General features: G+C 41.5%; 1 protein-coding gene across 1 annotated transcript in view; it reads left to right on the forward strand.

Moving 5' to 3' along the window:
• The first annotated feature begins 405 nt into the window (after nt 1-405).
• Nucleotides 406-18,225, forward strand: part of LOC140309270 (amyloid-beta A4 precursor protein-binding family A member 1-like) — a 74,099-nt gene continuing 56,279 nt past the window's right edge. The window contains exons 1-2 of the mRNA XM_072387080.1: nt 406-544; nt 6,223-6,368. Of these exons, the coding sequence (XP_072243181.1) occupies nt 406-544; nt 6,223-6,368 (285 nt within the window). The remainder of the gene's footprint in view (nt 545-6,222; nt 6,369-18,225) is intronic.

Genomic DNA, 18,225 nt, shown 5'->3' on the forward strand with positions numbered 1-18,225 from the left:
CACACATCCAGCACCAGATAAAATAGAATACTGGACCTGTTTTATGCAAACATCAAGGAAGCCACCTTGATGATTGCCCCTCATCACCCCTCCCTTCAGAAAATCTGATCACAACCTGGTTGATCTCCTGTCTGTATACAAGCCCCTTGTCATCACGCAACTGGTTGTGTCCTGCTGTGTCGGATGTTTTTAGAGATTCTCATGGGGAGGACATAGACAGCTTAACAGACTACATCACAGACAAATTAAACTTCCGTGTGGAGAACACTGTATCTACAAGGTATGAATGTATGGTGTTTCTCCAATGAGCCTTGAATAAGTCTTGACATAAAGTTCCTTCTGAAAGAGAAAAATAGGGCTTTTAAATCAGGAAACAAGGATGAGCTAAAAGCTGTTCAAAGGGAGATGAGAAAGAAGGCCAACAAGGGAAAGAGCAGGTTCAGGCAGAAAATGGCGGAACAGCTGGAGCAGAATGGGACATCTACCTCCTCCGGCTTTCTGGCTGCTACACCCATTTATCCAGTTTGTTGGACAGTGAACGCACGTTAGAGAGAAATATTACTGGGAACGGTGTGCGTAATCTGCGCTGGCGAAGAAGCACAAGTTATAAGTTATGGGACTACACACTCCTAATGTATGTTGATCAAGACTGATAAAAGAAAAAGTATGTGCACCACAGCCAAGTCTTCACCATGGTTTAATTAGTGAATTCTACAAGTATTTCACTAAAGAACTATCTCCATTTTTTTCAGAATATATTTGAAGAAGCAATAATGAGAGGAGAACTACCTCTAACTCTCTGTCAAGGCTTAATCAAATTAATTCTAAAACCCATCCATTCATCTATTTTCTATACCCGCTTAATCCGTCGGTCGGGTCACGGGGGCCTGTAGCCTATCCTAGCGGTCATCAGGCGAGAGGCGGGGTACACTCTGAACAGGTCGCCAGTCCATCACAAAATTTCAAAACCCAAAATGGACAAATTATGTATAGAAAATTGGAGACCAATTAGTCTTTTAAACAATGACGCCAAAATATTTGCACTTATTTTTTGCTAAAAGGTTCAAACTAGGTGCAATTGGGATTTAAGCCTGGAAGAAACTTAAGTAATGATCTTCGATTGATATTGGACATGACTGATAAAAAGGTATTTTAGCATTGGAGAAAGAATTCAAGTTGTTGCAACTGGCTGATGAAACTGTAATTTTCATATCTAATGTACATGAGATGGGTAAGGCAGTCGCATGTATCCAGGACTTTCCTTCTGTGTCACGGTTAAAACTTTATCTCAATAAATCTGTTTATTTCTGTTCTGTTTACACTCCAAGATTCTAATCTGACGGATATTAATGATATACCTGTTACAGAAAAAGTAACTTATTTAGGAGTGATTATTGAGAAAAAAAATAGATAGCATGTACGTCTAGTTTTGACCCTATCATTAAACAAATAACCAAAAAAATCTAACATGTGGCTGAGAGATCTTTCCTTGAACGGTAGGATATTATTGTCAAAGAATGAAGGAATCTCCAGATCTGTACATGCACCCTTATCATTAGAAATGCCCAAAGAAATATCTAAACAGTTGGATAAAATCTTATTTGACTTTATAAAGAAACATAAACGCCATTATTTAAAAAAAGAAATTCTATGCAATACCCAAAAATAGGGTTACGTGGAAGTCTTAAATTTTTCAATGATGAATAATTCCTTTAAAGTGATTTGGTTGGCTAACTGACACTTGGAACACCAAACATGTTTTTAATTTGATGGGTGGACCTAGATTGCTATTAAAATGTGACTCCAAAATTGAAACGCTACCTGTAAAATGATCTGGTTTTCTTCAATAAGCTCTCCTGACATGGATATGTTAATGGCAATCCTCTGACATAACTGACTATCTGTCCAGATTTCACCTCCCTGTAACTCCCAAGGAATAAACAGTGGTGCTTGATGCTTTCTCAAGCTGCTGCAACTTCTATGATGAACAACAGTTGATATTCCAATAGTGACCCACTTAACAGCGGCATACTGTTTAGTAAAGTTGATGTCACCAAAACGTTATGTTCCAATAAACCAGATTTGATTAAATGGAGGAAAGTTTTGAATAAGCAATAGAGTTAAAAATTTCATTAGACAGAAAACTGGGCAAACAATCCAGTTTTCAGAGAAAAATTATATTATGTTTTGACAATAAAGAAATGGAGAAAGATTTCATCAATTTCACCCAGCTTCTGCTCCTCCTGGGAAAAATTCATATTGTTGTCGAGAAATGAGTAGTCAAACTCGTCTTGGTCAGCCTCTTATGGGGAATTTATTGAACAGAACATCACAGAAACATGTACATTGCAGCATGCATGGAAATTCCCAATGACCTTAGTTTCTGAGATCTTCTTATACCTTTCTATATAATTTTGTGGGTATGTGGCCCAAACCCAATCTCTATTCGGCAGCTGCTGTCTGAGAATGCTACTACATCTTCGTAATTGTCTAGACAGGGTTCATTCTGACCTTCTGACCAACATCTGGTTCAAGCAGTGTCAGGACACAATATGTTGTCCGAGCAGTGTCAGGACACAATATGTGGTTCGAATAGTGTCAAGGCCCTGCTCTCCCACATAATTACCCCTGAAATGGAAGTATTACAAAAGGGAATATATATGTAGAAAAGGCTATGTTTAAACAAGGAAATCACAATAATAATGAATGAATAATAGTGAAGGACTAATGAATAATAAAATGACTACAGTAAAAACTAAACTGAAAAACATAGTGTAAGTTTACACCCTGGACCAACAAATTAAACACTGTAAAAACTCATCATTTCGTACAAATGATATTTAATCCAACAATCATTTAAACCTTTAGCATTACCATTAAAACTGTCCATTGTTTGCAGTGCATAGGAGTGAAAATGCGGTTGGTTGCTACTTTTGTAACTCATGTTCTTATTCATGGAAAATTCTCTCCTATGGCCCGATCCCCACTTGGCAACTGACCACTTAATTACTGTTTCAGTATCAAAGGTTGCGCTCCAAACAGTTGACTTAAATGAATGGCAATGCACATATGTGTGATAAGTTATAACTGATAATAAACATAAAATGAATACACAAAAAAACAATAACAAATTAATAATTTGTGTAGTTAAGAATTCTCTGTTGGTTGTAGTATATGTCGTCAATCCAATCCACATATTTGTTAATTGTGATCCACGGCAAAATAGACTCAAATCTTGCCCCAATCTCACTGCGTGCTTTGAACTCAAAAGGAATCCCTCTTGGCTGCCCTATTGCATTCAGGTAAACATGTTTATTGATGATTTAATTACCACTAGATCTTCTAAATCTCCCCTTTTCAATCTCCAATCCTAGCATTTTGTTTACTCTGTCATATGATAGCACTACTGATGTCTTCATCCTCACAAGTGCACAAAGACCTATCCACCTATTGAGCAGATGTTCTCCTTAACTGTCATATGTTCGTGATGACGCCATCTGTTGTTCACATAGAAAATCATACCCCCATCTTTGTTCTTCCCACTTGCCTTCACATCTCTATCCGCTCTTACTGCTGTGAAGCTGGCTAAGTCCACACAGAAGTCAGGGATGTTATTTCTCAGCCATGTCTGAAACATATGACAGTACACTCACAATTCGCCCGCTGATTCTTCGCCAATGACCTCAAATCGTCACACTTGTTACACAGTGAGTTGACATTTCACCGATGGTTGGAAAGGCTTGTATTTCCATCTCTTAGCCTAGCCTTTAGTTTGACTCCTCACCCGCAATATGGCTTCTTCAGTTCAGGCGGAATGGGATGCTTATAACACCATTTCCGGACCGGTGTAATGCTAAGAGATCCTCCCGTGAATATACAAGTTTCCTTGCTGGTATACACATTATCAATTACACTATACACACAACAAACAGACAGAGTTACATGAACGTGCTCCCTGTCAGTTTGGTTCCTCAGCACAGAAGATTCAGATTCCCAGAGTAGATCCTCTCCTTAACAGTGACATAGTTATCTGTCATTAACAAGCACTGTGCTCCTGCTGAGGCTGGGTTGCCATGTGGGTTTGGGGGGCCAGGGTGCTACCCTTCCTCTACCCTCCGTGCCATAACTACTGGGTCACTAGTTTACTCAGGATGTCTTGGCAGGTGCCTTTCCTGGATTCTGGACTGGTCCTTTTTCCTGTTGCAACTGGGGTTGGGGGGACCCATGCCCTGGCTAGCTCTATTGCTGGCAGGGTCTAGCTGGGCTGCACGGGTTCTGCTGGGACTGGGGGGCAATCCAGAGCACTGGTGGAGGTGCATGGCACTGCCCCAACACACCAGCTCCAGCTGTGATCCAGCCTGTCACTGGCTGTGGTCACTGGTTGATGCTGAGTTAGTGTTGAAGGTCAACATCACTGCTTTATGTCTGACTGCTGGAAGACTTTATTTCTGGTGGATACAGGGGTTACTTACAGACCTCAACACAAATTTCCACACATTCATCTATACGCACCACAGGACACTTTACACACACACCTGTCATTGTCTGCTTTCTGTCTATTGTCTTTATCTGTCCTGTCCTTTTGTGTTCCACTGTTGGCGATTCTAGTCTTCTCTGACTAAATCAAGTGTTTTTTAATCAATAAAGCTTGTTAGATTAGATGGTCAAAGAGGGCTGGTGATGGACACACTCACCAACACTTGCACCTACGCACAAGAAAAATTGGAAGATTAAATTGCATATATAAGGAAATTTGTTTCTTTCCAGACCTGGGCACATTGATGCAGACAGTGAGAAAAAACTGTTACTGTTCACTGTTACCTCTCTCTTTGAAGTCTCAAAGCCAGGTAGAGAGATGTTAAGGCTACTCCTGCAGCCATTTCTAGATTAAACAAATAATATTGTCTTCCTGATATTCCTGTTATGACCTAGTCAGAGCTCAAAGCTTCTTCATTATATGATCTGTAATGATCTGTAATCTCATATTTTCCACAATGATCAATGAAAACAATGTTTTGAATTTCCTGCTCTACATCCTAGTCATCTCCTCAACTCATCTGGTTTGGGATGTTATTTTGGACATTAATTAGGCTTTGGAAAGCTCAATCTCAAGTTCTCAAATTTTCAACTGACATCGTTCAACATCATAACAGATTCTTGAAAGTGCTAGAATCATCATCGGCAATCAATTCAGCATCACAGCATCCAAATGACCATCGAAAAATGTTTAAAAGATCTGTTTAAAAAAAAATCTTATTTGAAAAGTTTGTTCTATTATCAAATCCTATCACCATCCATGGCAAGGGGAACTGTCAATCCAGGATTCCACAGAGATGAAGTACATTTTTTAAATTGGGTGAAGAAAAAAGCTGATGAAGATTTTTAAAAGGATCCCAGTTATTTTGTTAACTACTGACTAACTCAAATTTAAAGTAATGCTAGAGAATTTGCCGAATTGTTTTGTTCCCCCTACAGTTATAAGATATAACACCACTGTCATAAAAAGCAAATCTGTGTAAGTGCTATATATATATACAACCTTACATATGAATTTATTGTCCTGTTGAAGAGGCCACAAAGTTGCTGTCAAAAGCCCACAAAAGTGTTAAGTTGAAAAAGAAGTAAAAAAGAGTGGGGCTAGATACCAAACTGCTATATCATGCCCCTGGGTGCTCCAAGACAGTTTCAGGCCTGGGATTCAAAATGAGTGAGAAGCACAGAGTTTTAGTTTAACAAACTTCTCTAGTATTACTTTAACACCATTCTGCTTGGGAGACAGCTGCCTGGGTGTACTTTCGTTGTCCTGTATGTCTCCGATGTTGTCTCCTCTTGGCGCTGATGAACTTGATTAAGTTTAAACTATCTTTGTAACTTTTGGCAGGAGCTCCATTAACTAGTTGCTGCTGCTACTGAACGACAAGCCAACTGTGTTTTTTTATGACTCCAAAATTACTTCAGAAAGGTCTCTCATGTAAAAACTTCACTCACATTGGCATGTTATTAAGTTTCACCAAAAGGGACAAAGATCTTGGTGTGAATCTGAGACATTTGGTCTGTTCACACTTTCCTACATTAATTTTACAGCTGTGTAATGTTTTTGAATGTTTCATTATGCTATATGCTAATAACATAATCTGAATTATTAACATTGATTAGTGCAGCTTATTATATTCGTTCAAAAGTGGGTGTCATGTATTGATATATAATCATGCATCATTTCAGTGCCTGGACCCTGTGACCCAGACGACCTAATTGATGGGATAATTTTTGCAGCTAACTACCTGGGGTCCACTCAGCTGTTGTCTGAAAAGACACCGTCCAAGAGCATCCGTATGATACAAGCACAGGAAGCAGTTAGCCGCATCAAGGTGAAAACACATAGTTCACTCGCCGACGTGTGTACATAAGGCTTTGAAGTTAACAAGTTATACATGTATTTGTGTATGTCTGAATATATATACTGTATGTTTTTCATTCATGGTTGTCTGTCTTACCAGCGGTTTCTAAACATGGCTGCACAATGGTGTGGTGGTTAGCATTGTCACTTCACAGCAAGAGGGTTTCTGAGTGGAGTTTGCATGTTCTCTCTGTGTATTCATGGGTTTTCCCGGGGTACTCCGGCTTCCTCCCACCACCCAAAATCATGCATGTCAGATATTAACTTGATCACCTTCACCTTACTGGTGAATTGGCTCTATATTGACCCCAGGAGTGAGTGTGAGCATGCGTGGTTGATGGTCTTGTTTGTCTCTATCTGGCCCTGTGATGGACTGGAGACCTGTCGAGGGTGAACCCCGCCTCTTGCCCAGTGACAGCTGGGATAGACTCCAACCCCCCTGCAACCCTGAGTTGGATGAAACGGGTATAGAAAATGGATTGATGGAGGTTTCTAAACAAATGTTACTCGTAAATCTAGTAAAAAACAACTTGAAACAAATCAGTACAACAAGATAAAATATTGCCTTTTCAATTAATCAAAAACAAAATCAGAAAAATAAAATAAAATAGAATAAAGAAAGGTTCTCCAATAAAAGTAGTAGTAGTAGTTTTGGGAAGAGATTCAAATGAAGACACTGATTTTGCCAACCTGATCTTCTCAGGTGAAAGCATGCAGAATGTTCTCTTTAAAAAATAGATCATCACAGGACAGGTTACTGTCACACCAAACACCAGGTTCTATGCAACAGGCTTTTTGTGTTCCAAGTGGAAACCAACAGATGGTAGTATTTTTTTAGCCAATTATTGGAGGACCATTTACAAGTATAAGTTTAGCTAGGATTGAGTTATAGAAACCTAGAGTTTTGTCAACACACAATTTACAAGTTTTTAATGTCTTGTAGGTAGTTGTTAATCATTTCTTTACTTTTCAAAAACATAATGCATGACCTGAGTAGCTGTAAAGCAATAATTCTATTCTTTCATGCATATTCCATCATATAGAATTGAATCAAATTAAACTTTTTTTCAAAACACCTGTCGCTCTTCAGTCTATTTTCACCTGTTTAGTAGGAGAGTGCCTGTTGGCGGTTTGCCCGGTGAAATTGGATGTGGTAGCCACAGCGGTCACGTCAGTGGGGGGATCCGGGAGTTTTTCAATGAGTTTCATGTTCTTGTGCCAGTGTTGTGCCATATTAAGCACCCCTGCGTTGAAATGCACCCTCGCGGGAGCATGCATGTGCCACTCAGCTGTTCAAAAAGTGAAGCAATTTGCTTCAATATTGCAAACAACCGCAGGGGGAAATAATGTTTCGTGATTTTAATTATTTGTGAAAGGAATAGGAGAGAAGAACATACATTACTCACGCTCTTAAAAACTATCAAGAGTGTGAATAACCGATGTTCTTCTCAATAAAAAAATCCTTGTAACACGTATCCTTATTCATAACTGATAATAATGAACACAAACCAAAGTGCATTATGCCTATAGACTGATAGACAAGTCATAACTTCTGTGTGTTTCTCAAAAATAAAGGACATGCTCTCTCACCGTCTTGTTTTTAACATATATTAAATATTTTTCATGGTGCTTAGTAATAAAATGAATTAGAGCTGCTATTGGCACAGCAGGTGGCACTATAGGTGAGTGTCAGTATGCACATATGTACACAGTCGGGGCAGAGTATCGGGCAAGCCTATGAAGTTTGGTGAAGATCGGAAAATGTATGCAAAAGTTGTAAGTGAATTTGTGTTTTGTGGCGAGCAGTAAGGAGTTGTCAAAGTTTGAGGGTTCACCACGGCCACACCCTTCAGACTTTGGAAAATATTCTAACTTTTAATCCCCCTTGGCTGGAGGGTAACCTCCAATACTGAATTTCGTCCGCCTATGCAAAACTAAGCCCAATGGCACGGGTATTTAGAGAATTTTAGGGGGCGCTACAGAGCCATTTTGGTCCAGCCACACATGATAGATCTTACATACGTACAAGGTCATCAGCGTGGACATGTGTGCCAAGTTTCATGACCATGCGATGATGACATGGCTTTCAACCCACAAACCCCATCACACGACATTCGCTGCCCCGCCACGGCCACACCCTTCAGACTTTGGAAAAAATTCTTATAACTTTTAATCCCCCATAGCTGAAGAGTAACCTGACCAAGTTTGAAACCGTTACGATAACATCTGTAAGAGGAGTTCGATGATATGTGAGGTGTAGAAAAAAAGTGACATTTCCAAGCACCAGCAGGTGGCGCTATAGGTAAGTGTGAGTATGCGCATATGTACACAGTCAGGGTAGAGTCCCGGGCAGGCCTATGAAGCTTGGTGAAGATCGGACAATGTATGCACAAGTTATAAGTGACTTTGTGTTTTTTGGCGAGCAGTGCATTTTCTCTGCAAACTTCAGAGAAGTTTGATTAGTAGAATGGCATGACGATTGCATGTTCTATGACTTTATCCCTCTAGTTGATTACATACAAATCAAACATGAAATTTAAAGTATTACATAAAGTATACGTATAGTATAAACAAATTTAACAAAACCTACATCAGTATGTGTAAAAGCTGGTTAAGATCATCACTATAATTGCTACTGAATTTGAGTTTGACAATAGCGTTTAGGTAACTGCATGTCATACTCACTTTCAAGACCAGGAAACCACAGGATGTGTCATCTTGTTGATGTTCATGAGGTAGAGTGCTGCATATCCACCTTGAAACAAGGCAAGGTTTTCATCATGAAGGCTCTAAAGTATGTAAATAGTACGTGTGAAAACTGTTGCACATAAACATCTAGCAGCTCATTGGATAGAACTAAATCCCTGTTACTTTAAAAATGCATTTTTGTAACATTAACAAAATGCAAAGTCTAAGTATAATCAGATTCAGATTCTCTTCATTGTCATTGCAACGAGTACAACAAAAAGTAAGATGCAGGCCTTTCAGTGCAGACATGTAACAATTCTTAAACAATATAACTATAAAGGACATTATGACTATATAAAAAACAGTATAAAACAGAATAGAAAAACAATATAGAACAATATGACTGTATTAAAAACAATATATTGCACTTGTCACCTGAAAAACAGTGTATTGCACTTCACTGTGAAGAGGCATGACATATGGCTCTGACAGCAGTTGGAAAGAAACTCTTTTAATTTATTTGGCCTGGTTTTGATGGCCCTGTACCGTCTGCCTGATAGCAGTGGCTCAAACAGGAAATGTCCTGGGTGGAATGAGTACTTCACGATAGTGTTGGCTCTCCTGAGGCAGTCAGAGCCATGAAGGTCCTCCAGTATGGGTGGAGGTCACCCAATGACCTTTTCAGCCCTTTTGATTACTCTCTGGAGTTCTTTCCTGTTTGCCACTGTGCAGCTGACAAACCACGTACAGAGGCAGTATGTGAGGATGCTCTCCATGGTGGAGTGGTAAAAAGACACAAGCAGTCTCTGGCTGATATTGTTCTTCCTAAGGATTCTCAGGAAGTGGAGTCTTTGCTGTGCCTTCTTGACCACCTGTATGGGTTTCTTGTCCCGGGTCAGTTTCTCCTCAGTTTCTCCTCTATGTGGACTCCAGTCCGAGGTTCAGCAGTTTCCACACGAGACTGTTGGAAAGGATGGTGTTGAATGCTGAACTATAATCCACAAAGAGATGACGGGTGTAATTTCCTTGCTTCTCTAGGTGGGTCAGCGCTGTGGGTCAGCGCTGTGTGTAGCGCTGCGTTCAGCGCTGCGTTCATGGCATCCTCTGTCGACCTGTTTGCCCTGTAGGCAAACTGGTATGGGTCTGAACTGGGGGTTATGGAGGACTTGATGTGACTCCTAACCGTTTTTTTGAAGCACTTCATCACCACCAGTGTAAGTGCAACCACCCGGTAGTTGTTGAGGCTGGTTGTGGGGGATTCCTTGGGTAGGGGGACAACAGTGGAGGTCTTCAGGCAGGATGAGACTGTAGACTGTGTCAGTGACAGTTTGAAAATCTTGGTGAAAATCCCAGCAAGCTGGTCTGCTCAGTCTTTCAGCATCTGTTCTGAGACGCAGTCAGGGCCCATTGCTTTTCGTGGGTTGACCTCCCTCACCTTTTGCACCCCCACCGTGAGGGTGGGGCCATTCCCAGCGGGCAAAGAAGAGGTTGAGTTCTTCTGCCAGCGCAGCGTTGCCCTCAGCAGCTCTAATGTCGGATTTGTAGTTGGTGAGGTGCTGGACCACCATCCATGCCTGCCTGCTGTTGTTGTTGTCCAGGTGATCGTCAATCCTCCTCCTGAAATCCTCCTTGGCCTTCCTGATGCCTCTCTTCAGGTTGGCGTGGGCTGCGCTGTAGAAAGCCCTGTTGCCAGCCTTGCAGGTGGCGTTTCTCTCCTTCAGCAGCTGCTTCACCTCTCTGGTTATCCAGGGTTTCTGGTTGGGGTAGACCCGGATGCGTTTCTCCACTGTGACTGTGTCTACACAGTTCTTGATGTAACACAGTACAGTGTCAGTAAATACATACAGGTCCTTGTCTTCAAAGATGTCCCAGTCAGTGCTGTTGAAACAGTCCTGCAGCTGCTGAGTAGCACCATCTGGCCACATTCTGATGGTCTTTATAGTGGAGGGGGTGGATTTTAGGAGGGGGGTGTATGAAGGGATGAGTTGTAGGAAGATGTGATGTGACTTGCCTAAGTGTGGTTCAGGTCTCGCCCTGTAGCCCAGCCTGACGTTGGTATACACCTTGTGCAGTGTGTTGGTTCCTCTTGTGGCACACCTGACACGCTGGTGGAGTTTTGGGAGCACTGATTTTAAATCCACATGGTTAAAATTCCCCACGATCATGTGTACCGTGTCTGTATGAAGGTTCTGCTGCAGGCTAATGTTGTTATGTAGCAGTGCGACGGCCGAGCTAACATTAGCATCCGGTGGGATGTAAACAACAGTTCATGAACCCAATAAACTCCCGAGGAAGGTAGAACGGTCTGCATTTCACAGTCAAGTATTCCAAGTCTGGAGAACAATGGCTGGCTACCGTCACTGTGTTGTTAGACCAATTGTTGTTAATATACATACACAACCCTCCTCCTTTGTTTTTACTGGAGTTACTGGTCCTGTCGAAGCCCCATGTTGTAAAACATGCTAGCTCAATAGCCGGGTCTGGGATAGATGAATGTAGCCATTTTTCGGTGATGAGTAGGAGACAACAGTCTCTGGTGAAGTTGTCCCAAGCCACCTGGATCCTCAGGTCGCTCATTTTGTTGGCGAAGGATCTTATATTTTCGAGGGAAAGGCTGGGAAGCGGTGGTGTGTGTGGCCGTTTTCGTAATCTAGCCCTGCACCCCCACTCCTGCTTGCACTCCCTGCGCAGCCTCCGCTTCCTTGTTGGTACTCCGGGATGTTGTATGAACAAGAGGACTCTGCTTTATCAGTCATCTCGCACATTACTTTTTTTTTAGTGGCTGTTTTTAACAGATCGTGTTGGCTATAGGTGAAGTTAGCGCGACAAAAAGCAGTTAAAATGAACAGGACGTGCATAACGAATATCAAAACAAAGCACTGGAAGTGAGAGCACAGAGCTGCTCCGTCTACATGCGCTACCATCTTGGACTCAGATACATACCCGTATTTTTCGCATAGGTATCAATAACAGTGGCTTTACCAGCATTGGATTGGGTTTATTTCTGCACAAGCACTGTCAAATATGCATTGACCATCTATAAAAAATTGTTACAAATATGGCATTACACAGAGGCAGTTTCAGTAAAATACTATCTACTGCATTGTTGTAATGTTACTGAATTTCTTTGCATGACTTGAGGTAATTGCATTGCAACACAATGAACTGTAACTGTTATTGCTGAAATATTAGCTATTAGGGACTGGAACTTGATGATTCAAACAATGAAAAAGTAATACCTCTCTCTCAAGCTCCTTGTTGGGACCAGTATTTTGAATATCCCAATAAAACCACTTGTATGGGCCCACTCTGTAAAGAAGTATATGTGCATCTTTCCCTGCCCATGAGTCCTGCACATCTGAAAAAAGAAATACAGTACTACATTATATAACATTTTCGACATCAATATTATAGTACAAGATTTGTACTTTTTTTTATTTTTAAAAAGACGTGGCCTTTTGATGCTGGCACTACCATGGAGGCTGGTGCTGCTCGTGCTGCTTGTGCTACTGGTGCTGCTGGAGCTGCTGGTGGTGCTGCTCGTGCTGCCGCTGTTGGTGGTGCTGGCGCTGCTGGTGCTACTGTGGAGACTGGTGTAGCCAAATTATATATCGCCGGCACTCAAGGCACCAACAGTATATATTCATAGCGGACACACGTAGCGTGATGTGGTAAGATATAAGGATTTATCTGAAAGTTCTCACTATCTGAATAAGCCTTATTTTACCTCGTTTGAGGGCACCACCTTCAATCGAAGGAAAAGGACGGAATCTGATGATTCTGGTATGTTAAATTAATAATCAATTATTAATTAATAATGAATAAATTCCAGTCTCATGTAGTCGCTACTCGTGAATTCTCGTTTTGTTGGACTCACACGTACGTAAAGAACACATACACAAAAAATGTTTGATTTTATATATGTATATATATGAACCATTTATTAAAATGACATGACCAAAGACATGAACCTTAAGACAACAGGAGAAATGCTTCGAATATGGATGATTATATAAGAAACACTTAGTGAATTGAAAAGAACTAAGGGGAGGGGATGGATGGATACCGGAATCATTCAAATAGTCGAGCTTTGTTACTATTTGAATTTAAAGGCTAACAACTTGGGTTAATTTATCATTCTAACAGTGAATTCTCTCGACACCCACCATATACTGTCTAAAATATAAGAACAGGGCGGATCTTATGGTTAGGTCAGCTCCGAACCACAAGTAATCGCCAGCGGGTCCAACTGGGTTTCTCTCGGTTCTGCATCTCGCAGCCTTGGTTGTGGTTGACTTTCAGGGACTGGACCGGTCGCTTTCCTGCGCCAGAGGGTGGCTTCTGGTAGCTCAGAAGACGAACGGTTGGGGTGTCGGAATTCACTGCAAATAATGATGAAACTGTCCAAGGGTCGAGTTGGTTTTGGTTGCTGGCCAACTCTGATGAGGTGAACTTAAATTCACCAAAGATTGACAAAGAGGTTGACAAGTTTAACGCTGGCTCTCTTGGTGAGCAAAATAGGTGAGAATGCGTGCAGCAGCAGAGTTTAAAACATGCTATAGAAAGGAGACAGGATGACGGACGAACAAAAATGCAAAACGTATCTTTCTACTACATTCTTTCCTTTCTGTCTTTGTTCGGACCTTCTTCTTCCATCTCATCTTCGTGCAAAGACTCTTCGCGAGACTCTCATTCCATCAATCTTAAAACTCTCTGCTCTTCATCTTCTCTACTGATCTGGACTCTTTTCTGAATATTCTCTATTATTTTCCTCGCGGTTTCCCGAGTTTGATTCGCGGAGGTGGGGCATGACGTAAGCCTACGCTACACTTTCAGCCAATGGTATGCCTGAAACTGTTGTGACGTCTGCCTACAAAGAGGGTGCCTCAAAGCAACTCCTGCATTCCTCCGACTCATAAACACCTGATCAGAGGATTCTAAAAACACCAGAACTTGTTAAGATATAAAGGGTAAAAATATAGCATAAACTTAGGATATAAAGACACAAAAACAACATAACATAACATGATGGTTATGAGTCCAAAAATTCAGATGGATATCTGTAAAATTATGATGCATGAATAACGAACCAAACAATGTTATTTTCCTGTGTTAAACACAGAATACAATAAGAAACAGCTTAAGCATTGGTTAACAATTGCTTTATTTCATATAAATGTCACATGTCGTATGCAAATTGTTGACTTAGTTTTGGGTTTAACTATTCAGTACTACGGACCACTCGGGGACAATGTGGCTCCATAAGTTGATTAGTCATTTTCCAGAATAATATCTTCTGTATCCTTCCACGTACGTTCATGAAAAAGGTATTAAAATGCAGCTTGTGATATCACTGAGAACATGAAAGAACTTGTACAAAGATAGAAAGCACATTTAATACAGTTTCAAGATTCAGCTAAAAAGTGATTCTGGGTGAGACCCTTTTGAGAGGTCCATGCAGCGACTGTCTCTGGCTTGAGTCAGAGTCAGGGCAAACTGTCACCATTGTTTACTTTGACCCATGTAGGGTCGGAAGGGTCCTGTTCTGGTTTTCCCCAGTACTCTCCTGAGAGTGTCTGTTGTTTGTTCAGCTTAGTTAGCACTAAGCTATTAATGCATTTACCTAAATTTATGGCACAGGTCTGTGGAAAGAGGGGCTGAGAAAACTCCCCCAAAATGCTTTCGTGGGCAAAGGCTGTTGTACATTTCTCTTCTTTGATGTAGAAATCCCCCATCTGGTATTTCCACACTGACCATCCCCACAAAAGAATGTTACAGTCATTTAAAGTCTTAAGTTTGTAAATTCCACACTTGAGTTCGCTGCACTGGCACTGCTGGAACTGCTGGTGGTGCTGAAGCTGCTGGAGCTGTTGGTGTTGCTGGCGCTTCTGTGGAGGCTAGCGCTGCTGGTGATAATGGGTTAGGTTTGAAGAGTTTTTACTCTGTGGCCTCCCATTTACGCAACCAGTTGGTTACAATGGAGTTTGGTGTAAAAACAAAGGTGGTGCACGCTGCAACTCGTGATCTAGCTGGTAACTGCTGCGTGTAGTGGCATGGTCTTGGAGTAACACAAGAGGCCCTGGGAAACAATTTGAGTTGTGTTTAAATGTGGGTGCAATAGACTCAGGGTCAAATTCTCTTCAAAATTAGGCTCAGAGTCGCTGGATATGATTAACACAAAACATTTATTTCTTGCAAGAATGAGACAAGTCCGCACAACCTGTCAGGAAGCTAGTTCAGAGTTGTCTGCCTAACAAAATGGTGATCTTGCTATTTATATTGTTTATGCTTGCTGACCACACAATGTTTTGGGAAAAGGAAGTTCTCGCCATTCATTATTATGGGAAGGGACATTCACTGTTATGAAAAAAGCGCATTTCTCACCATTTAATATTATGGGAAGAGACGTTCAATGTTATGGGAAAAGGCGCTTCTCGCCATTTAATATTATGGGAAAGACTAGTGCATGCAGTCAAAACACTTTTGCTTGATACATAGTATTATGAGAAGAGAAAAGATGGGGGAGGAAACCTCCCCCATCACAGAACTCTTATTCTTGCAACTTTTCTCATAATATAACTATAATTCTTCCAACAGTGGGTTATGTTTTTGAGGTGTGGTGTGCTGCGGGTGTGATAGGAAATTAAATGTCCTTTGAGGTGAGTGGTGCAGGTGCTTGATTATGGGCTGTATGCAATGGGCTCGAGACCCTTAGTTTGTGTATGTGGAGGAAGTGTGTGTGGGGGGGTTGAGTAGGAGAGAAAAGTTGGAAAGAAATGAGGTATCCATCCATCCATCATCTGCCGCTTATCCAGTCGGGTCGCGGGGGCGGCAGCTTTAAAAGAGAAACCCAGACGTCCCTGTCCCCGGCCACTTCCTCCAGCTCTTCCGGGGGGACCCCGAGTCGTTCCCAGGCCAGCCGAGAGACATAGTCTCTCCAACGTGTCCTGGGTCTTCCCCGAGGTGTCCGGAACACCCTCACCAGGGAGGCGTCCAGGGGGCATCCTAACCAGATGCTTGAGCCACCTCATCTAACTCCGAGGAGCAGTGATTCTACTCCGAGCCCCTCCCGGATGACTAAGCTTCTCACCCTATCTCTAAGGGAGAGCCCAGACACCCTGCGGAGGAAACCCATTTCGGCGGCTTGTATTCGCGATCTCGTTCTTTCGATCACTACCCACAACTCGTGACCATAGGCGAGGATGGGACCGTAGATTGACCAGTAAATAGAGAGCTTCGCCTTCTGGCTCAGCTCCTTCTTCACAACGACGGGTCGGTGCAGAGCCCGCAACACTGCAGACGCCGCACCAATCCGCCCGTCAATCTCACGTTCCATTCGTCCCTCACTCGTGAACAAGACCCCGAGATACTTGAACTCTTGCGGAAGGATCTCATTCCCGACCCGGAGAGAGCATTCCACCCTGAGGTAGGAACTGTATAAAAAAATATTTCTGGGAGACTTAGGTGTTAGGGTATGGTCCTGTTACCTAAGGATAAATGGAAGGGTAGGTTATAAAAATGGCGAGCAGGTGGTCAAATTTAGGGCGAAAAAGTTAATTTTTGGGAAAGTTGATAGAATTATGAAAATTGATTTTACTGTGGTGGAGCAATGGGTAGTGACTTAAGGTTATGGCTATGGTCCTGTGACCTTAGGACAAGGGTAAAAAGAAGGGGAGGGCATAAGAAAAAGGGAGCAGGTGTACCAAATTAGGGTGAAAAAATTTTGGAAAAATGTTACAATACATAAAATCAATTTTCAATGGTGGTGATGGGAGGTTGGGACTTAAGGTTAGGGATTTGGTCCTGTGACCTTTGGGTTATGGTAAATGGAAAGGAAAGGCAAACAGATGGAGAGTAGGTGGTTGAATTTAGGGTAAAGAAATAAATTTTGGGAAAAATTGTTGAAAATGATCAAAGTTAATTTTTCACATTTTTGGAGGGAGGGTGGCTTATGGTTAGGACTATGGTCCTGTGACCTTAAGTTTAGGCAATATCCGAAGTGAAGGTATAAGGAAAGAGGGCATGGTGTTCCTGTTTGGAATGAAATAATGCATTCAAAGACACTTTGCAGACATTATTTAGAAATCCAATTTTCCATTATCAAGGCTTACAATTGTAAAATTATAGTCCCGTTCTCTCAGTAGAGTTGGGCTGTGAATTGGCATAAAGACATGTAAGGATTCAAAATCCTCTCACGTGTAATAATTCGGTTGATCCACTAGTGTAAAAAGTCGTAATTATCTTGTAAAAGTCAGTTATCCAAACTAAAATTGCTTTGGGCGGTAATCAAAGAGTGTATTCTAGCAATTAAAAGAGATACCCAGGTTGTTCAGAGAGCTTGATGTTAGAAAGGTTAACCTGCCTAAATAGTGACATAAGTGAAACTTCATGCTGCCTAGGAAGATTATAACACCCTGCGGAGCAACTGAGAGAATAGTATGGTGCTAATAATGTCCATAGGGCACAATCCCCATTTGTAGAAAATAGAGAATAATATGGCTACATAACATCATGAACGGTCAACAAATTATGTGACCGTGTGAAACCTGGGATAAGGTTAAAATGTCCCCTGAAATGGTTCAATTCAATTCAATTCAATTTTATTTATATAGCGCCAGATTACAACAATTGTCATCTCAAGGCACTTAAGTAATATAGTCCAATTCAAGCCAATTGGAATTCAATTCATTGTAATCATAATCCAATTAATTCATATAGAGCTAATTCAAAAAATTAATATCCTAGCTAAGGAAACCAACAGATTGCACCGAAATGTGTCTTCAGTCCAATCTCCCGTCCTGAGCGTGCCTGTGGCAACTGTGGAAAGGAACGACTCCCTTTTAACAGGAAGAAACCTCTGGCAGAACCAGACTCAGGAAGGGTGGCCATCCGCCTCGACCAGCTGGGGTTTGAGAAGACAGAAAAGAGGGAAAAGAGGGGGGAAAAACACCATAACGCCATTCAAAGGATATCTGTTGGAACAGGGAAACATAGGTTAATAACCACAATAATGTCACATGTACATAAAATCAATTTTGAAATTAAACAGGGAAAAAGAGAGCAAAGTGAGGAAAGGTGTGACAGATGAGGTCCCCCAGCAGTCTAAGCCTATAGCAGCTTAACTATGGGATGTTTCAGGA

Source organism: Leuresthes tenuis, unplaced genomic scaffold (assembly GCF_036924035.1).
Source record: "Leuresthes tenuis unplaced genomic scaffold, fLeuTen1.0.hap1 SCAF_6, whole genome shotgun sequence".
NCBI lineage: Eukaryota > Metazoa > Chordata > Actinopteri > Atheriniformes > Atherinopsidae > Leuresthes > Leuresthes tenuis.